The sequence below is a fragment of the Pollachius pollachius genome (genome assembly GCF_949987615.1).
Source record: "Pollachius pollachius genome assembly, chromosome: 3".
Classification (NCBI taxonomy): domain Eukaryota; kingdom Metazoa; phylum Chordata; class Actinopteri; order Gadiformes; family Gadidae; genus Pollachius; species Pollachius pollachius.
In genome coordinates, this window is record NC_136936.1 from 22,570,823 (window position 1) to 22,592,459 (window position 21,637).

Here is a 21,637-nt window from a genome sequence, read left to right on the forward strand (position 1 = left end):
AATCTATAATATAACTTTCAAACAGGAACATTTAAGGAGGACGAATTGTGCCCACAAAATAATTAACGTTTAATATTTCACCCATAAAACTTGTCAAAAAGAAAATAACTAACCAATTTTATTGCAGGGTTACCGTTAGGGTTAGCTATATGATGAAAGATGGATAAAGTTTAAGATTTATTATGGAATGGTCTTGAATGTGTCATGGGTTGGCTTGTTTCGCCTTAACACTGTTGATTTAGAAACGGTATAGTGTTTTGAGTCACCAGAGGCAGCCCCAAGGGATAACTGTTCTTGTTATGCCTGCCATGCAGAAAATACAAAGTGGTTCTTTCAAAACTTATCGGATGCTAATTTATTAGGTCAGTAAATTAGATTAAAATTGATAACATTAAACATGATGAATTCCAGAATTAACATCTTCCAGTATTGATAATATCCTCAAATCAAATAAGTGACTACGAGTGATGATTTGAGTACCATTTGTGCATTTATAAAACCATAGTTGTTTTTTGTTCTCTTCTTACGGAGCAAACCATCAATGAACCAATTTCAAGTTTCTTCAAAAAAGTTTTAAAAGTTAGTCATGAAAATAAGTAATGAAATAACAAGGCAGAGGACTCATGTTTTCCCTTAAACTCTACATGTTTAATACTGACTACATATTAAACAGGAATTACTAATCCAGCATTGTGAGGTTTATTTCCCCGGTCTTTCTCCCTTCTCAAACAGGCAGTTAATGTTAGCATCAACCAACGACATTTCAACACCCTATGCTCTTAAAGAAAAGGTAGAGATTTAAAGTGGCCATGTGCTGTTGTATTTCCGACCAATTGCATTTAGCGTAAAAACATGTTCTGAAAAGACAATATTTAGAAAAAGCGGTGTAGAAAGGTTTACAATTGTTGGTTTCTTAATGACATTGCTGTCAACTTGATCTGAATGAGGCAGAGGTCAAACTCAAGGAACAGAGCCCTCCAACCTAAAGGAAGAATGTGTATAAACTAAAGGAATGTAAAGGGACATAAAAGAACATTTTCTAACAGGAACCAAACATTTCCATCAAATCTACAGCGCCATCTCTGGCCATCGCTGACTATTGTTCCGTCCCTCTCCAGGTGATGACTCCTCTTCCTGCCCAGGGGCATGGAGAGCGAACACCCGGCCACCGGTTTAGCTTGGTCCTCCTGAGGTTTGTGGATACTGTGCTTGGCTACTCTTTAAGACACTATCAACAGCACCATTATAAAAAGAAGTGGAAATGAAACAAAATAAAAAGAAGGAAACCAAAGCCCTGGACGATGTGTCGTCCCTGTAGTGCCCGGCGCTCCGGTGGTCCGTGGGGACCGCCCCTCAGCCGGGCCGCTTGTAGCAGGCCTCCTGGTAGGACGAGGCGTCCAGCATGGCCAACATGTCCCTCCTCACGAACGACAGGAAGTTCTTCAGGGGACACAGGGGCCGGGGTCCGTGGCGCTTGTGGGCGCGGCAGAACGCCGTGTGGAAGGTCACGTCCTCGCCGTCGTACAGCAGCCGGACGAACGCCTCGCCGCCGGGCGTGCCCTTACCCTTGCCCTTCGCCGGCGGCTTGCCCCCCGCCGCGGGGGGGCTCCTCCACAGCTCAAACACCACCCTGGCGGCGAAGCGGGGGAAGCGGGCCTCCTCCAGGCCCAGCGCGCTCAGCAGCGGCGCCACCGTGACGTCGTGCGCCGCCGCCAGCGCCAGCGCCACCTCCGCGCCGGGCTTGGCCCGCGCCGCCCGCTCCATGCGGGCCGCCGTGCGGTTCAGGTAGGGGTGCATTGCCAGGACGGCGTACTTGCGGTACAGCCCCACCTGCCGCTTGTCCGCCTCGTCGTCCAGCTGCTGGCGCCGGATGACCGAGAACTGCTCCATGGTCAGGCAGGCCTTGGCGCCGCCCCCGCCGGCCGCCGTCTGCAGGCAGGGGAACGGCAGGCCGTGGCACAGATGGCACAGCAGGGAGTCTATGGGGTTGGCGGCTCGCAGCTGGCGGTTAGGTAGGCCAAGGGCGCGCGCCATCTCGGCGTAGGTGCTCTCCAGCTGGGCGTCGCCCACGCGCAGGCGGTACTGCCGCCGCTGCTCCTCTTCCAGGTAGCGGTTGCGGGCGGGGCAGTCGCAGGCGGCGCCGCAGAACAGCGTGCTCCACTGGTGGCGCACCGTCACCTTGGGCCAGTCGAAGTCGGGCAGGAAGCCGAAGAGGAAGGCCAGGCCGCTCTGCAGAGTGCGGCTCTTGCCTGTGGTCTCCATCCAGAGTTGCCGTGGCGACCAGCCCGAGGGGAGGAGGCTGTGGCGCTTGTAGGCCTGGAGGAGCAGCTGGCCGTTGCGCAGGTGCTGCACCACGCCTGGGGAGGAGAGAGGGAGAGAGAGCGAGAGACGGAGGTGAAAGGCCTCTCCAACTCATGACCTGTTGACTTATGAACCATGCCGGCCTACACCCACTACACATACAATGAGACTAATACAACTGGTGTGTGCCAAGCACACGCTGGCCACACCCATAGAGCTTGGTTTGGCCAAACCAGAGAAAGGTTTTTCACTCCACAAACAGGAAGTTCTGTGAAGAGGATACTCCCAGGTTTTGTCTGTATACAAAATATATTAGTTAACTAATAAATAATAACCACTGAATAGTTACTTATTAAACAATTAAAGTAGAGACTAGATATAATCTTTTGATGACCCTAATTTTAAACTAGGTGACTGTATGACGAGGGAACAGTGAACTTCTACCTATGGGGAGAGCTACCCCCTGTAGGGCTCATGGCGGTGAAGCGGAGGACCCACCTGTCTGCGTGAGCTCTCCCATCTCACAGGCGCTGTGGTTGGGCAGGCGGGGCACGGAGCCCAGGGTGGACTCCCAGTGGCCGCGGTCCCCGTTGGCCATGTGGCTGATGAAGGCGCTCAGCTGGGGGTGGGAAGGCTTCCTGGGGGATGGTTGGGGTTGGATGATGGGTGGGGTTGTATGGATGGATGGAATGGGTGGGGAGATGAACAGTACGGGGTTACCTTCCATTTGGCCCAATTGTAAAAAAAAAAAGAAGTTGTTTTGGTTGTTTGTCTCGAAACAACCAAAAGTCCCCCAACTTTCTCAGTATTACGTACATTTCCGTGCCACCAGGTGTCGCACTAACACAGCACTCCCCTCACAGACGCTGCACAAAGTGTGTGGGTGGGAATAAAAAATGATAATCTCCCATGTCCATACAGTTCACATGCAGTGGCATGAGAGGAGCATTCAGACCCAATAGATCAGAGACGATTGAAGATTACCCGGTAATATGTTTTCTGTGCAGGGGCTGTGACACAGTGGTCTCAGATTAAAGACCTAAGAGGCCAAACGGGGGACTAATGCGTGTGGGCACAGGCACTGGCGCATTTGGACACACACACACACACACACACACACAGCGTTTCCATGGAGATCAGAGATTGGACTGGATATACAACATTCCACTTCCATGGCTCAGCTTTAAATAATGACCTTGAAAACACAGAGAGACTACTCTCTTGTACACAGCCACACAACTAGGAGCTATAACATAATTAATTTTCTTTAAATCAATACAAAGGCCACTACAAACCAGCGTGCATACTACTCATCTGTGACCTTCTCCTTGAGACCTCAAGGCATGCTTTTATCTTCGCTGTAGCTCACTGTAGCTCAATGCACACACACACACACACACACACACACACACACACACACACACACACACACACACACACACACTTCAATATATTACCGGGCTAGTCCCCACAAGGCTGAATAGGTAGAACAATCACTAGCATGCAGCCGCAGCAAAAGCCGTTATGCGTTTCCTTTTCCGTGGACTGGAAATTGGCTGATCCATATCTTAATTGGCTCCGCTGGGTGTCTGGCCATTGGAGGGAATGTCGGCTGGCCAGCCGGCTCACACTAAGATCCCCCCCAGCTGCCCTATTAAAATGATTGTTGCCAACTGCAGATTATGGAGCGCAATTACATTAAACAAGGGATTAGCATCACTGGCATACGACCGGGAGGCCGATTAGTCAGCGTGTGTGTGTGTGTTTGTGTGCACGTGTGTGTGTGTGTGTGTGTGTGTGTGTGTGTGTTTGTGCGTGTGCGTGCGTAGTACACCGTAAAATATTCAAGCCAGCCAAATGAGAAGGTGAATATGGAGCCGCTTGGACGACAGTGACCAGCCGGAGAGAGGACGGTGGGAGAATGACAAAGTTCATTTTGAGTCCCTGTATACAAGAGGGAGAGAGACAGAAGAGAGAAAGAGAAACGAGAATGGAAAAGTCTCTCAGCTGTGGAGGGCTCAGTTAACCGCAGACAGAGACCGTGGGCGAGAGCAATCCCAATACAAGCCTCGTGTAATGTCACCATCCTGCCCATCCCCCTCGCCATCTCTCCTCGACCCCTTCTCTCCGTCTCCCTCCTCTCTCCTCACCCCTCCTCTCTCCTCACCCCCTTCTCCCTCCTCACCCCCTCCTCCCTCCTCACCCTCTTCTCCCTCCTCACCCCTTCTCTCTCCTCACCCCCTCCTCCCTCCTCACCCCCTCCTCCCTCCTCACCCTGTTCTCTCTCCTCACCCCCTTCTCTCTCCTCACCCCTCCTCTCTCCTCACCCCCTTCTCTCTCCTCACCCTCTTCTCTCTCCTCACTCTCTCCTCACCCCCTTCTCTCTCCTCACCCTCTTCTCTCTCCTCACCCCCTCCTCTCTCCTCACCCCCTTCTCTCTCCTCACCCCCTTCTCTCTCCTCACCCTCTTCTCTCTCCTCACTCTCTTCTCTCTCCTCACCCTCTTCTCTCTCCTCACCCCCTCCTCTCTCCTCACCCCCTTCTCTCTCCTCACCCCCTCCTCCCTCCTCACCCTCTTCTCTCCGTCTCCCTCCTCACCTTAAACCACACACTCTGCATGCGTATTTAAATACATGTTTGCATGTGTGTGGGTGAAAGTACGATTGCATGTGCATCGCCATAGGCAGAGAATGTATAGCGGGGCTAACTAGACGTCCCTGTCGTGCTTAGCCAGAATTGCTCAGGAAGTGTGTGCTGCTCAAATTGAGCGAGATGAACCCATCAACAGCTATGCTCCAGCGCTCTCCGCACACACAGATATATATATATATATATATATATATATATATAGCATCTGTGTACAGCCATCTCCACCAGTAGCTCACCAGCCCACCTGCTGATGTATCACACAGCCAATGTGTCAAGTTCTGATTGTAGGAGGAAACAAGCAGACAAAGCGAATGGAGAGAAAGTAGGGCATACCTCACACCGGGGTTACTTAGACACGAGCATCACTCATTTAAAGTCAGTGGTGCGCTACACCCCGTCCAACGTGTCAGGGCAAGTGAGGCATCCTCCAAAAAAGACCTTGTCCCTCAAGTAGAACCAAAAGTGTGTGTGATCCAAAAACTACAATACCCAACATTTGCATTTTTACACTTTAATATCCTGTGAAGTACTGGTACTGGGCCTCTTTATAATTTATACTGTTTGTTTTGTTAGCCCTGATTGTCTTTAATTAAGCATTTACTTTAGCGTCTATTTCTGTTTTCATTAGAACTTTGTATTTTTATTGTGTTGTATCTTATCCTGTGTTCCTGTTCCACTGCTGCTGGGCTGTTGGAACAAAGGAGTTTCCCCTCCGGGGGATTAATAAAGTTGTTATATGTATCTAGAAGCGGAGGATTGTGCGCACCTGTTGGGGGACAGCGTGCAGTCGATGGTCGGACGCTTGGTCTTGGGGATGGAGTAGAGGGGGTAGCGGTCGCCATGGCGAATCATGACCTGAACGGAGAGCAGGGTGTAGTCGGCGGGACTGTGACCTGGAAGAGGTAACAGTACCGCTCGCATCAGAATCATAGTGGCTGTCCCACCTCGTCTTCCTCTTCAATGCAAGGATTCAACGCCACCATCGTTGTGTGTGTGTGTGTGTGTGTGTGTGTGTGTGTGTGTGTGTGTGTGTGTGTGTGTGTGTGTGTGTCCTTTCACATCCTGAGCCATCAGTGCAGTTCAAGTACTGTACAATGTAATGCAGCCTAGTCTGTGTATGTCAAAACAGGCCTCTTTGTGACCGTGTTTGAGAGTTTATTTCTTCAAAATCCACTTTAAAATAATATTTTTTGCCACATGCAACATATATATATTTTGTATAGTTACAAACGACATGTTTTGTAGTTTGTAACGATCCAAACACTGTAGCTTAATTTAGCTTGCCGTTATGTTTGGTAATTAGTCCCCGGCATGGCTATGTAACCAGGTGGATAGGGTTAGACTACACCTGCTTCATATTGGGCTCGAGGCATAGAAGGAAGTCAATCAACTGAAATTACTTGAGTTCGCAATTAAAACCATAATTTTGGGATGCTTAATGCACCCCTTAATAACATAAATACAGGTCAGTTGTGTTGTCTTAAGCTGTTTGCCCCAGCGCAGGAATCTTTTTGACTTTGTTCAGTGGTTCGGATTTGTCTGATCCCTGAGGGCAACATGATCTTTGTTTAACCTTAGAGTGGGATTGTTACAATGGAAAACACCAAAAGGTATGAATCATTCTGTTCGGGCATGGTGGATAGTGAACTCAGAACTGAAGGATTCCAGTGAGCAGAGTGAATACTAATTGGCGCCTTGGAATTCCATTCACATTCACATCTACATTCCGCCTTTCAGCTTCATCCAAGTTATATAACGGATCAACGACAGCTGATTCATTAAGGCTTCAGGACTCTCTTACCCTCCCAGGCCTGCTCCGTGCGGTTGGGGGTGTTGCAGTAGCCATAGGCCTCGGCAATGGGGTCCAGCTCCGGGGCTTCGGTGTGGGGCACGGGGATCACCCTCTTCCTGCTCTTCCCGAGGCCGGTGCCCGCCGCTCCCCCCGGGTACTGCTCCTCCTCCAGGGGAGTGGTGGGCATCAGGTTCACTGAGGAGACAAGAACCAGGAGGAAATATAGGTCTGAGAGAACTGAGGAATAATAATGATAACAAGAAAATGCATTTCCTGCAGAAAATGTGGTGAGTGCTGTAGTACAAAGTGAGGTTGAAAATATTTTTTAATAAAGCCACATAGATTAAGACATAAGGAAACGTTAAATGGCTTAAATCAAGTGATGGGATTTGAAAAAAATGTCCAAAAGTCTAAATGGAGTAAACAATGTAATCATGCACACCATTTAAGAAAAAGTAAATGTTGGAAACAAATAAAGTGACAGCTGAATGAAAAGCACAAAGCATTGCTAAAAATGCAGAAATGTAAAATGAATTGAACTGAAGTATCTGAAAGGTCAAATGTATTGCCCTGCACTGCGTGCGTGCGTGCGTGCGTGCGTGTGTGTGTGGCTTTAAGAGAATAGCGAGCCGGTGCATGATTAAAAGTAGCCCAATAGAGCGGGCAAAACAGCCCAATCTGGCAACGCTGCCTGAACGTCTTCCAGTGTAGATTTGTTAAATGGTTTGAACGAAAGTAAACGGTTGAAAAATGATTTAGTTACGATGTCTTAAGAAGTGTGTCAGAATGGGCAGACGGCTTCAATGGGACCAACTGTAGAATATGACGGTTTGAAGCTAAAACTGTGATTCTGAAGAAAGCTTAAATGATATCGAAATTCCGTTTAGATATTATTGAAGATACAAGTGTGTAGATCTGTTCAATGGTTTGAACGAAGATAAACGGTTGAAAATGTATATAGTTACGTCTTTAACAATTAAGACGTAACTACAATGGATGGACGGCTCCGCTGTCCTCCCATTGACTCCCATGTTAAAAAAAGATAGTATTTTAAAAGTAGAATATCTTAAAAAGTACAAAATATTTAAAAAAAAAAAAATCGATTCGCAATTTGTGATTCCAAGCTATTCTGAGCATTTTAAAATTTGAATAGAGTCTCTAGGTGAAAAGTTGAGGAGGGAGATAGGTCCCAAAGTTTGTAGAGAATAATAAAGAAAGAATAAAACTTATGAAGAACAATAGTTGAGCGCTGCATGCAGCACTCACATAATAAAGAGGATAGAAAGAATAAAACTTATGAAGAACAATAGTTGAGTACTGCATGCAGCACTCACCTAATAAAACTTATGAAGAACAATAGTTGAGCGCTGCATGCAGCACTTAACTATTGTTCTAATAATAATACATGGCACAGGTGTGTCAGTGCAAACAACAGTCGGTCTGACTACAAAGGCAGGGCATCAGGAACTAATGTTAGGTTTCAGGGAGGCTATAGGGCGTTAGAGTTTTGTCAGCAGCTCGTCTGTCAGGAATATGAAATAAATCTGGGGACTGTGCTGAACAGAAACAGAGTTGGTACATCTAACTGTGAAAATTGCCTAAGGAGACTTTTGGATGGCACAATGGTGCATTTTCTTGTGTTACCCCGAGTAAGAATGGAACTTGGATGGGCATAAAATGGGCATGTTTGCTTAGTATTTCTTTTCACTCAACACTGGAGGCATTGACTAGCAAGACAAACGGTTTTCCAGTAGGCTATATGCCAGACGACATCCACATTTAAAATCTCTCCCCGTCACATTAGTGCTTTTACTGAATGAATCATGCTGAGATCACTGTGCAATTTCCTCGTCAAATGTCCTCTTGTTTGCTCCCCTCCCGACTCTCTACAACCCAAAAAGGGTAACTGTATATTGTTCAAAAGGCTTGTTTGAATTAAGTAAACATGAAGGCATAAACTGGAAAATAAAAAGAAGGGTCTATAATTCAGACCCGTTCCCCCTTCCCCCCCACACCAATGTTGCCCTGGAAACCAGAGAACATTTTGACCCCCGCAAAAAGAAATGCCCTCATCATTTACCAGGAGGTGTGGGAAGGGAACAGCTCCTCTCATTCAGGAACGAAACGGAACACAGGGAAGAAAAGAAAATTGGGGGGGGGGGGGAGACCCTACTGGCAGTGTCGGTACAAAAAACACAGAAAGCGGTCTCCTTGCACTTCTCCTCTCACAGATTTGTATGTAGCAGGCTCTCCCTCACACACGCACAAGAACCCCTGGCTACTGTGAAAGAGCCCCTGAAATAGGCAAACATTGCGTGTTACTGCGGGAGTGAACTGTAAAGTAGACTGGCACCTGCTGCCCCACATAATAGACCACAAGCGCATCAGGAATCGTCTTGCCACGACACCAACACCGGTACGGCACTGCAAGCTCTTTGCACAAACACACGGTGGGAGGATTCTGCATAGCAGCCGGCCACTCTTCACCGTCTCCCTCTTTTGCGTTGCCGCACAGACGCGCTGCAATATCCACCCTGTGTTTTTGTCTGGCCGAACGGAAAGGTAAATGACCCATCTGCAGCTCGGTGGTGGTTTCACAGTAGAGCTGAAGACGGCATGGTTTGGCTGTGGGGCTGGATATGGCGACTCCCACTCCAATTCCAGAGGAACTAAATACTGAAGCATCCTTTTATGTCCTCAGCCCAGTCAAGGTGATGGCAACTCAAATGAAACGCTGACATGAAACTGCCTGGGACGATCTGAATATCTAGCCTTACACAAAAACTCTGAACAGAGAACTATACATGATTAAGTCATGAACTGGTCCTACGATCATTTCCCTGACCCTCACCACTCCAATAAGGAAAACCAAAGTTGGAATTGTCCATTCTGGCTCAACATAAGACTCATCATGGCAAGTCTTTACAATTTCATCAGCCGCATTAGTTGCGTTCTAGTCAAATGAATTAACATAAACCCAAACAGGCAACCAAAGATAAAAAGTGGATGTTTACAGTAGATATCAGAGAGTGATCTTAATAGTTGTATTAGATGCCCCCATCAAATAGCTACGGAAGTGTTTCCATCTCCATGATTCACTCACCAGCGACAAGGACCAGGAGAAGGTGTTGGGCAGCGATGGAGAGCATTCTGCAGACTGTGGGCTAGTGAGGAGTGCAGCCACACACTGAAGCCCATTCACTATTACAACCTGTTCCCTTCGGCACCCAGTGCACCCCTTGCCAAAAACACAAGCACACCCACACACACGCAAACATGCTCATGTCCGCTCTGGCTGTGCAGCCTGACTAAAGCATGGTCCACTACATAATGGGGCTTTTGTAACGGGCTATGACAACATGTACACAGCAGCTACCACGATTAATACACACGGTACAGAAACGCCCAACATAAACCCTGAGACCTTTTCAGGAGAGAAACACTGAAGACAAGATATCTGCTGAAAAACATTGAGGAGAAAGGCTAACACAAACAGCAAAGGGCAAAGAGGAAAAAGAGAGGCAGATGGCTGATGGGCTTCTTCTTGTGTGCTTTTAAAATAATCTTTATCGCAAAGACACTCACTGTGTGGCTTAAAAGCATACTCACATCCTAACCTTATCTAGTTATAAGGCAACACACTTCTGTAAAACATTATGGTTGCTACGGGAAATGAAAAAGATTATTGCAAACTGTTTCACAACTCATCACGTAGTTGCTCGCACACTTACTACTTGCTGCTGTCAACACTATACAGAGATATTATAGAAGAACGACCTAAATACAGTAGGCTTTGTTCGTTTGGTACCGGGTGCCTTGCAAAGCAGTGACTGCTTGCAGCTGAACTAAAGTAATTGTATTGTGCATATAGGGAAACCGGGCTCCAGAGGAACATAGGAGAGCATGCTTTTTAATGCATTGCTGTGTCAAAAGGAGAGTTTCTAATTCAACCAGAAGCATGGTACCAGTGCAGAAAGAACAGAAGAGTGGACACTTCAAAAACCATAGGAGGACAGTGAAGAGTTATTCCTGCACTATGCCTATTTTACTGACTGCCTGACTCTACCCCGACAGCAGTCATTCTTACTCATAGTGAAATGGTTGCATTTTGATGACATTTTAACCAGTATGAATGCCCTACAAATATATAAATGTGTATATGTACATAATAAGTGGTTATCTCTTTTATTTTACTTTACTTCTGTGTATCTGCTTCTGTGGAAGCTGGGCTTCCTGTCTGGGATCAGTCCATCTCATCTTATGAATGTGTGTGGTACATCAAAGCCTTGACACATCTTTGGCAGACGTGGAAGTGATAAGTCTCAGATAGAAGCAAAGATACAGTATAAAATGGTAACTGAACCACTTTAAGCCATGCCCACTTGCTGATTGAGTTGACCAGGGATGTTTGAGGCACGATAGAGAATGTTCAAAAATGTGTTTTACAATCTTCATTTGTTTGCATTCATCCGTTTAACAGAGAGCAGAATTTATTGCACCAGTGATCAATATCTGTCTGCCAGCCCGCCAGCCTGCCTGCCCGCCTGTCTCTCTGCCATCGTAATGGCCAGAAAACCAGCCCTAGAGTGCAATAATACAAATACAATACATGAATGGCTCTAGGTTTACATGGCAGTTGGACAGAAAGGATAAGCTATAAAGGAGGGGGGATGGTTGGGACAAAGAAATAAGCTAAGAGTAAACTACAGAAATATGGACATTAGGAGGCTCACCTCAATATATTTGGATTTGTCTACATATGTAAATAACCTGGGTGGAAATTTGAATTCCACAAAGTACACCACATTATTCGTAGGAAAACTAGAAACTTGTGTGTTTGAGACAATATAACAAACAAACGGTCACAAAAGGTCGTGACTTACAGAATTGGAAGCTGAGGCTGACGATGGCCAGCACCGCCCCCACCAACACCAGCAGGATGAAGCGGTTCCGAGCTAGCATCCTGTCACCTGATTGGTCCCAGTCCTTACCTCACACACCATCCCTACAGCCGAGACCCTAGAAAATAAAGACAACAATACACAATGAGTGAAAGAATACACGACTAAAGTATAAAGACAACCATACACAACGAGTCTGGACACAGTAGACGATCATGATTAAAATAGTAGTAAAGTAGTATTATTAAGCATCAGGCCGAACTGTAGACAAAGAAGAAGAAGTCTGCTAGTATATGTTGTAAAGCGTCAGAATTAAATTATTGCATCCAGTATGGAATCCATACTGTACATTTCCTAGACAGTTCCTGGTTCTTATTACCAGTTAACATTATCGGTCTCCGCTTCACACAGCTGAAGTCTACCAATTCTTCAATGAAACCCGCTATATAATACTAGCAGATTCTGTACCACCGTTATGTGTAAAGGCCAACATTATATCATGATTACAATGTTTTCTGCCTTGTATATTAAATTGAATTGCTTGTTTTGTAATCTTGATCCGCTGGAAGTCACCCAGGGGAGCTTATTTTAATCAGTGGACATGTCACATCTAAACGTTGGAAAGGATGGATGTGAAACACATCCCATGATGACATATAACATGATCCACAGTACTGTATATAATCTAAATGACATTTCTGCATGTTGGCGTATGAACATACTGAATGGTTTCTCACACACACACACACACACACACACACACACACACACACACACACACACACACACAAACAGCGTGCCGCTTTATATAATTTTCCTCCAACCATCTAATTCACGAGCAGCACTTGGATGGAAACAGAACAAAGTGTGTGGGGGGTGGAGAAATGACGAAACAGCCACCAACTAAATGCAGTGCTACTGCAACCCTAGCATTAAGTAGACCGAAATACTCTAGTCTGGATGCATTTATGACGACCCCGGTAGAACATGGCTCACTGCGCGCGCCGCTGCGCCCCCTTAATAACTCATGAGCGGCGCATGAATAACCGAGCTGAATGCGTGAGGCGTATGCAAACCCACGTGCACGCGCACTTTTCTGTTCTCCTCGGCAATGCAAGACAGCAAGAAGCACAGCAAGTTGATATTTTATAATAGTGGTTGCTAGTTAGCAAGTTTGCTAATGCTACTAGCCGTCTTCACCTTGTTGGTCGGCGTTAATTAACTCAGTAAATGTAAATTGGGAAGTTTATGAAGCATCTACAAATCAAATCACCGCGCTTTAGATCAATCGGTCCCAACGTCGCATTACAAAGCACGGCTACGTGTCACTGCTGCTTGAACACATATTTTCAACTTCACCAAAGTAGTTCGGCTGACTGGAACTATAAAAGCTAGCTTCCTACGCTACTGTTGTCAACAACAAATAGGCAAATACCATTACAATGACCGCGGGACGCCAACGGCTGAACGTCCAGAGTACAGTTCAGAACCAGAGGAATGGCTCACCGTGTAGAGAGCGTACCATAAAGGCTCAGTCCTGATCGCAGCGACCCGGGTTCGATTCCTGCCTGTGGTCCTTTGCTACATGTCCTCCCCTCTATCTCCAATACCTTCCTGTCTATCTCACTCTATCCTAAAACACAAAAATAAAGAACGAGAGGGATCGCTGCAAACTGACCTGATGATGTAGCGTAGGGCTGGGAGTCGCACGTCACTCAGCTCCGCTGCCCATCATTATGACGGAACCGACTGGCGTCCAGACAGCCGGCAATATGAGCGCCACGTTTGTTGTTTGGATCGTATGGTTCTCAGACAGTCCAGCCTCAATTCAATCTCTATATGTTGAAGGTCTGTGGTGCCATCTAGTGGACAAGTAGTGGTAACACAATAAGAGGCGTGTACGTTCTTTGGTTTACTGGACAAACTTTGAACATTTCAACTTTGAACATGCCATGGTCATGCAATGCCGATGCATGGGCAGTATGTGTCATGTAGTATCAACTTTGATTGTAATTAGTAAGCATCTTAATAATAATAATACATTTTATTTATAACGCACTTTACATCAACTTAATGACCTCAAAGTGCTACAATGCACATTCAAAGAAATACAACATAAAAGACTAACTAGTTTAAAAAGAAAAAATAACAGAAAAAATAAGAATTTAAAATAGCAGTTTAGCCAAAGGCTTTTCTAAAAAGATGGGGTTTTAGGCCTTTTTTAATATAATCCACAGTCTGTGGGGCCCTTAGATGGTCAGGGAGAGCATTCCACAGACTTGGTGCAGCTGAGCAGAAGGCGCGATCGCCCATAATTCGGAGCCTTGCCCTCGGAAGCTGGAGGAGGTTGGCCTGTCCAGAGCGGAGATGGCGTGAGGAGGAATGGGGAGTGATGAGTTCTTTGAGGTATAGGGGGGCAGTGCCATGGAGGCACTGGTGAGACAGAAGGGAGATCTTGAATTCAATCCTGTACTTGGCAGGAAGCCAGTGGAGGGATTTGAGGATGGGTGTGATGTGGTGGTACTTACGCACCCCCATCAGGATCCTGGCAGCACAATTCTGGATGTACTGCAGCCGCTGGATGTTCTTGCTGCGGATCCTGATGAGGAGTGCATTACAGTAGTCCAGCCTGGAGGAGACAATGGCATGGACAAGTTTTTCTGAATCGGGGAGAGTTAGTATGGGGCGGAGTTTTGCAATGTTCCTGAGGTGGAAGACGGAGGTTTTGCAAAGATGTTGAATGTGGGCCTCAAAGGTCAGGTGAGGGTCCATTCTGACACAGAGGTTAGTGACTAAGGGTGAGAGGTGGATGACGTTGCCGGAGAAGCTGATGTTGGAGATAGTGGATGACCTGGTCTGGTGTGGAGTGCCAACAAGGCTTCTGTTTTTGAGCCATTTAGCTGCAGGAAGTTAGCTGCCATCCACACCTTTATCTACTCCAGGCAGGTGGAAAGTGTGGATAGGGCTGCAGAGGGGTTTGGGTTTGTTTTTATGTAGAGTTGGGTGTCATCAGCGTAGCAGTGGAAAGATATTCCATGCCGGCTGATGACACGACCAAGGGGGAGCATGCATAGTGTGAAGAGGGTGGGGCCAAGGACTGATCCTTGAGGGACACCACAGGTGACAGAGTGTGTGTACAATTTAGCATCACCCAGTGATACATTCTCTGTTCTGTCCGAGAGATATGATGTGACCCTGACCAGGGCAGTTTCCGTACTGTGGCCAGAGCGGAAACCAGACTGGAACTTCTCATAAAGACTGTTTGTTATGAGGTGGTTGTGGAGTTGGGCAGAAGCTACCTTTTCCAACACCTTTGATAGGAAAGAGAGGTTGGAGATTGGGCGGTAGTTGGCAGGTGCTTCGGGGTCAAGGCTGGGCTTTTTGAGTAATTGCTTGATGACAGCAGTTTTCAGAGACGTGGGGACATGGCCGGACCGGGAGAGACTGATTGATGATTTTGGTGATCATGGGACTAATTGCAGAGGAGTGACTTTTTATCAGGGTTGAGGGAAATGGGTCCAGGTCACAGGTGGTGGGCTTCATCTTCCTTAGGATGTCTTCAACCTCATGCAGAGTGATGTCGGTGAAACAGCAGAGGAGCTGAGTAGTCCTGGACTGAGGGTTGGCGGATGTGACTGGAGATGCAGGAGGGGCAGAGGGGCTGGGGAGAAGAGAGGGCGGGGGTGGGGGAGAAGAGAGAGCAGGGGGGCTGGAGAGAGGGGAGGGTGGGGAGGCAGGGGATGTTGTCTACTTGTTGTCTAATAATCGTGTGGGAAATAATATTTCAATTCTAATAATGGTATGAGGTACAATGGTAATGAATGTCGATCACCATTTGTCATGTCATTGAAGTCTTAGTATTTTGGGTTTATATAAAAGATGTAAGCACAAGCTGGATGTGGGAGTGTGTGTGGATATAGACTGGTTTAAAGGAGACATATTATGGTGTTTTTCCAACAAGTAAACATAGTATATGAGAAAACATGATTTTGAAGCTGTTTCTGGTGTCCGTAGCTTTAATGCAAATGAGCTGCTGCCCCATTGACTAATGAGCTGTCAGAGTGAACCACAGCATGGAGGAGAAGTGATTGTTGCCGTTTGGACGGACGGAGGTAGGGTGAACACGAGTCTTTACTTGTTCTGGAAGTACCAGAGACGTCAAACGCAGTCTTTATCATTCATAATATCATCCGAGGCGCACATAGCTTTTGGCCGTGATATTAGATATAATATTATATAAATACCTATATATTATATTATATTATTATTTTTATTATTATTATATTATATTATAGTATATAGATATAGTCAGAGCTCCGGGAGTCCGCAAACGGCAACAATCACTTCAATCTCCTCCATGCTGTGGTTCCCTCTGACAGCTCATTGGTCAATGGGGCAGCTGCTCATTTGTATTAAAGCTACAGATAATTAAAGACTCGTAGTGGGGGTTATCTCGGCCATGGTTGAGAAGAATTGGGGGATCAATGAGATCCGTCGACGGACAGAGGTAGTGTGAATGCGCTTGTTCACCCTACCTCCATCCTTCGACGGATCTCATTGACTTTGCATGGGGCGCTCGCGAAATGCATTGTGGGTCCGTCCGTCCATTCGGCTCCGTGGCCTGCGTCAAAAAGTTGAGAAATGTTCAACTTTTCAGGCAGCGCCAGATCCGTCGGCCAATCAGATCGTGGTTATGCAAATACACTCCACGCGTCTACTGGATCCATTTTGCAATAACAAGCAGGAAGAAGCAGGAAAAATCTGGCCGTTATATCTTTTAAAGAAATGTGGAATGATAGGATTGTTTTTAGTCACCTGTTGTTTGTTTCATCGTTTGTATTTATATCCACACACCAGCTTTGTAGCGGGAAGCCATTTGATTGGCTGCAATATTCGTTTACAAAGACTAGTCCCCTATACGTCAGACACGCCCTCGGTCATCCGTCCACGGACGCATGTAGTGTGAACAGGCTTTGCGTTCACTGTCCTGGTGATAACGAGACAGCCTTTTTTTCCTTGATGCCTATCACCTACTATCCTTTTGCTTTTATTTATGAGAAGCACATACAGTATTGCCACTGTATGGAAGGCAACACTTGCCCCTATCTAGAGCTGGTTTACCAGTACACAATGTTTAATACTGAGCAAAGTCATGCCAACAGACGTTACAATGTCAATCAATAGTAAAGTATGTGATACATATGATGGTTGATTCTTTTATATTGAGTAAAACGTCCATGTTCCGCCGTGTTCATGCGCGTCACTAGTAAACCATACATCATCAACTTGGCAACTCTGTTATCAAAATTTGGCCGAATTGCCGAATTGAAGTAGAACAGCGTCATGAGGTGTCGTTCACGCGAACTTTTCGACGTCGCGAAAATGTTTTCCCCATAATGTTCAGCGATGTGAACGCACCATGAGCCCTGAGCCCTGACGCCTTGTTCACACTACTTGTGTCCGTCGACGGATGTTAGCATGAGAAAACCTCTTCTCTGTTACAAGGGGATGAAGAGAACATGTTCACAGAATAGATCCAGGGGATCCTCATTAGGGCATTCAGGGGAGTGTTGACTTTACCGGATAGTGGACCGGCCACATACAAGTCTTGTCCCTGGTCAGTAGCCTATGTGCAACATTCACACCACAGGTTACTCATGAATGACAAATGAGATTTCCTCTGCGGTTTCTGCTTTTCTGTTGCTAAACGAATGTGATCAGAGAGAGGCTTCTCTCTCTCTTTTTCTAATTCCCAAGGCTTGAGCTTTTCAAAGATTATGAATGATTGAATCGAGTTCTCGTGCTTGGATTACCAGGCCTTGAAACGTTCTTGTCTTCTCTAATGAACAGAGGTACCTTGGTCATGTGAGACAAGTCGCCAAAACGTGCATCCACTTTACTCTGGCTTCCCAGCCCATACCAATGGGAATCACAGGACACTGCTGGTTGGGCCTGCCCTTTCTTATGCGATTGTTGGCATTGGCATGACATCGTGCCTTGTCATAAATCACGAGTCCTATTACAATTTTTTTTTTTAAGGTGGAGCATCCTTTTGAGCATCCTTTTGAGATTCAAGATTTAAGAGATATTTATTTTGCACATATGCATACACGTTTATATACTTAAATATTGTTTCCTCAAACTCCCAGGCAGTGCACAAGAAAGTACAGGAAATTTGAAAAAGCCAAGATATAAACTAAATACCTGATACAGCTTTACCAAAATAGCAATGTATACAAAATAAATACAAGATAGGCTTAAAGTGCTAAAATTGAGGTCAACTAGCAGCCTGGGAACTTCTATTGATTCCAGAAACCTTAATTTCACAATGGATTTCTCAATCTACAGTAATCAATAGAAACATTATATCCTCTTAGCATTGGATTCAAAAATGCAATGGCTTTGTTCCACTCTCTGTGAGTAGGAAATATTAGTCTTGACAAGAGAATATAACAGAAATAACAAAAGCAACAATATCGATCCAGTTGTTTATTTATTTTATCCTTTTTTCATTTCTTATCAAAATCTTCCTCTGTGTACCTGCTCTTTAATGAATTGTAGGCCTATCTGAATTCATGGTAACTCACTTTGGACTAAAGTGTCTAAATGTAAGCTAAATTACATTATATTCATAATAACTAGGTGTCCATAACAATTGACAAATAAAAAGGTGGCAACACATTTATTTTATATTTGGTTTGATTAGGTTTTAGTAAAGTTTTAGTTAACATGTGTAGACAAATTACCCAGAGCCCATAAGTGAATTTACTAGACAGACCGTGTACAGGTAGGCGGATGAACTTTACACCTGACCTAGTTCTGGCATATAAGAAGCATGTGATTAAAACATGGGCCTCTATGTCTGTCTAATTTTTTGATGTGTAATGACGATGAACCACACACAAGAGACACACAAAAACACACACACACACACACACACACATACAAACACACACACACACACAAACTAAAATCCCATAATCTAATAATAGCAAAAAGTTCAGTGCCATTATTTGTCAACAAACCAAAGGTCCAGTGTCACCCCAATTCAAACATTAATAGAGAACAGCCATGTTGACATTACTGCTGTACCAGGAAAATCTATTTCTCATAAATGGCAATAACAATGAAGGTTATTGAGGTTGATTTGCAGCTACTTTGTTATGACCATTCATTTGTAAATACAGGGGTAACATCTGTAAATTTAAATAATACATTCATTTTAATTAAAATAAAGGCTAAGATATTTACATATATATTGTGTATTGATTAGCACATTTTTGTTTGTTGATTGTATGCACATCAGAAAATAGTCATTAATAAGTATTTAAATACATTTGAATACAATACTTTTTTACTAAAAGTAAAAAAGGGGTATGGTTGTGGTTTTATTTATTTTCAGTGGATCCATCCAAAAGGGCTAAGGATAATGCATACAGTATTCATCAAAAAAAAATAGGCTATCGGTATTTTGGTATCGATTCACAAAGGATACCCAACAGTGACACACAGACACTTAGCAAAGATGACTTAACAGGAATACCCCCAAATCAATTCCCTTTATAAGGTAGCATCCTAATATGGTTGTCACAGACAACCACTCACTAACTGCTCTTCATATAAGGCAGAGGAACCATCTTTCCGCCCTGCGGTTTTAGTGAATGACGTTCCAAATAAACACAACTGGAAATTGAAATATAATTTCAAAGGCTGATGTGTTTATTATAATTGTAAATGTTGTTAGTTTGCTAGTGAACGACAGTAAAAAAAACAAAAAAACCTCAATGAGCAGTTATTTTATGAATGTTAGTCGGACTATGCATACTGCCCACGTTTTTTGCTTTCTAAAAATTTGTTGAGAAGGAGAGGTTCGGTTTCAGTTACAATCCTACTTCGTCATTCAGATTGTATATCCACATAGGGTATATGAGTGAAAGTATGGGACATGGGATTTGTCCATGAGAGATATTGGGCATTGATTGTGCATGAAATGCAAATTTGAACAAAACATTGGTGTTCCTACATTTAGCTCTCAAGGTATGTTGACGAAGAGGCCACCCAAAAGCAGAAACTATCTATATTTACTCTCAAAGTTCAGACTAGCATTCTGTTCGTTTCACTATTGGCCAATAGTCAGTGATACAAGGAAACAGGAGCTCCACTTCAGGGTAATTCCCCAAAACAAAAACAAAAATACTTTTCCCTCACAAACCAAGCCTAGCCCTTTCAAGCACGGCACTTACCACAGGGCTTGTGTTTATGCAGGGAAAAACGTGTTCCGTTAAATTCAGTTTAACCGATTCTTAAACAGTAGCGTTAACAGATAGAGCCATGCTTTGGATCAGGTTTAGGCCCTGCATCCAACAGGCACCATGAAACGACAATATAGGCATGAAGCCATCGTCCATATTCCACAGATATGGCAAACAATAATAATACATAACATCTATAAAGCGCCCTTCAGGACACAAAAGGCTGTGCTCGGTTGAATATTGAAACGGGCCAAGGATGCAGAACTGAGGATAGGGCTGTCTGCTGAGGGCCCTTATCTGCTCCGTCTGTCTTTAATCTCGAGGCAATTTAGCAGTTAACGTTGTTAGGCTAGCTGCTGCAACTGGCTGCACATGATCTAGGCCCTGGTGAAGCTCAGCTCCAATTATCAAACTAAGAGGCGTATGCATTTTATTTAGCCACTCAAATGAGTATACCACGTTTTATGCGTTCCACGCCAGAGAATTGGCTCATGTCAACCTGCACCCCTGGTTCAAATGATGCTATATTGTAGGGGTCTTGTGCACGAGACCCCTACAATATAGCACAGACATGAACAACATAGCAACTAGATTAACAGGTTTTCTGTCCACCTTGCCCAGTCTTGTTCATAATTCTGTCTGTTTTTGTGTGTTGCGGTGACTGCGACTGCATGCCTGGTATGCTGCGGAGACTGTGAATGGATGCCGGGAAACCCCTGACGGTTAACCGGCCAGCATAGACACCATCAATTTTTCTTAACTAAATGATTTAAAATGTTTGCTTGTATTCCTATATATGTCAAGTATGGCACCTTTGCACTCTATGTTATTCCATGCTAATTAAGGGATTTTTTTTTTTGCCCCTGGGGGATGTAATTAATATATGGCTTTTTAAGCCCTTTGAGACTGTAACTGTGATTATGGGCTATACAAATAAAATGCAGTTGAATTTAATGAATATGAACATGCACGGACACACACACACACACACACACACACACACACACACACACACACACACACACAACGACATTGACACACACAGCCCTAGAATCATGTGGATATCAGTCTGTAAATCATTTGTGTTACATATTCTGAAAAACGTTAAGGGTTTCATCATGGATATGAATGTCATCCATGAATCTAGTCTTTGGGTTTTAATACTACAAGAGCCTGGCTCTCTTGCAATATGTATTGCTCATATTTCTGCATGGCGTCTGATTAGCCCATTAAGATATTGCTGACAGGTGACAGTTGTGCATTTGATTAGGTGCTAGGGGGAATTCGATTTGGAAGAGGGTGGACATTCCATAAATCCCACAATATTTGGGATGATAATCTAAGGGTTCAGGGTTCAAGTCCCTGTACGGGTGTAATCTATTTGAACACAGATAGAATACCTGATGCCTAACATCATCAAGACAGAATGCCTGACTTGATTCTGACCTCTAGGAATAGGTTACAAGAGGTGAACATCTGTGGGGAAATTTGATACAAAAGCAATTAAGGAATCTAAGTGGAGCCTTTTGATCCAATTGAGACATTGGTAACACGTGCTTCCTGCATCTTAAAAAGACCAACGCTAACTAGAAAAAGCATTTCCTGCAGAAAATGTGGTGGGTCCTGTAGAACAAAATGAGGTTCAAAGTATGTTTTAGTAAAGACACATTGTATAAGATGAAAATAAATGTTAAATGGCTTAAATCAAGTGAAGGGATTTGAACAAAGTCTAAATGGAGTAA

The 21,637-nt window shown here is 44.7% G+C and overlaps 1 protein-coding gene across 4 annotated transcripts; it reads right to left on the reverse strand.

The window, feature by feature from the left end:
• Positions 1-352: 352 nt before the first annotated feature.
• On the reverse strand, positions 353-13,425 carry pxylp1 (2-phosphoxylose phosphatase 1). 4 transcript variants are annotated; one of them, XM_079731152.1, is made up of 6 exons: positions 13,322-13,425; positions 11,626-11,761; positions 6,752-6,937; positions 5,717-5,843; positions 2,800-2,939; positions 355-2,357 (listed from the first exon to the last, which is right to left on the reverse strand). In XM_079731152.1, the coding sequence occupies exons 2-6, from the start codon at positions 11,702-11,704 to the stop codon at positions 1,354-1,356; spliced, it is 1,536 nt and encodes a 511-aa protein (XP_079587278.1). In that variant the 5' UTR covers positions 11,705-11,761; positions 13,322-13,425; the 3' UTR covers positions 355-1,353. The 4 variants fall into 4 exon arrangements, with proteins under 4 accessions (XP_079587281.1, XP_079587280.1, XP_079587278.1 ...); XM_079731153.1 differs by lacking the exon at positions 13,322-13,425 and adding an exon at positions 13,166-13,286; XM_079731155.1 differs by lacking the exon at positions 13,322-13,425 and having other exon boundaries at positions 353-2,357; positions 11,626-11,716.
• Positions 13,426-21,637: the final 8,212 nt, after the last annotated feature.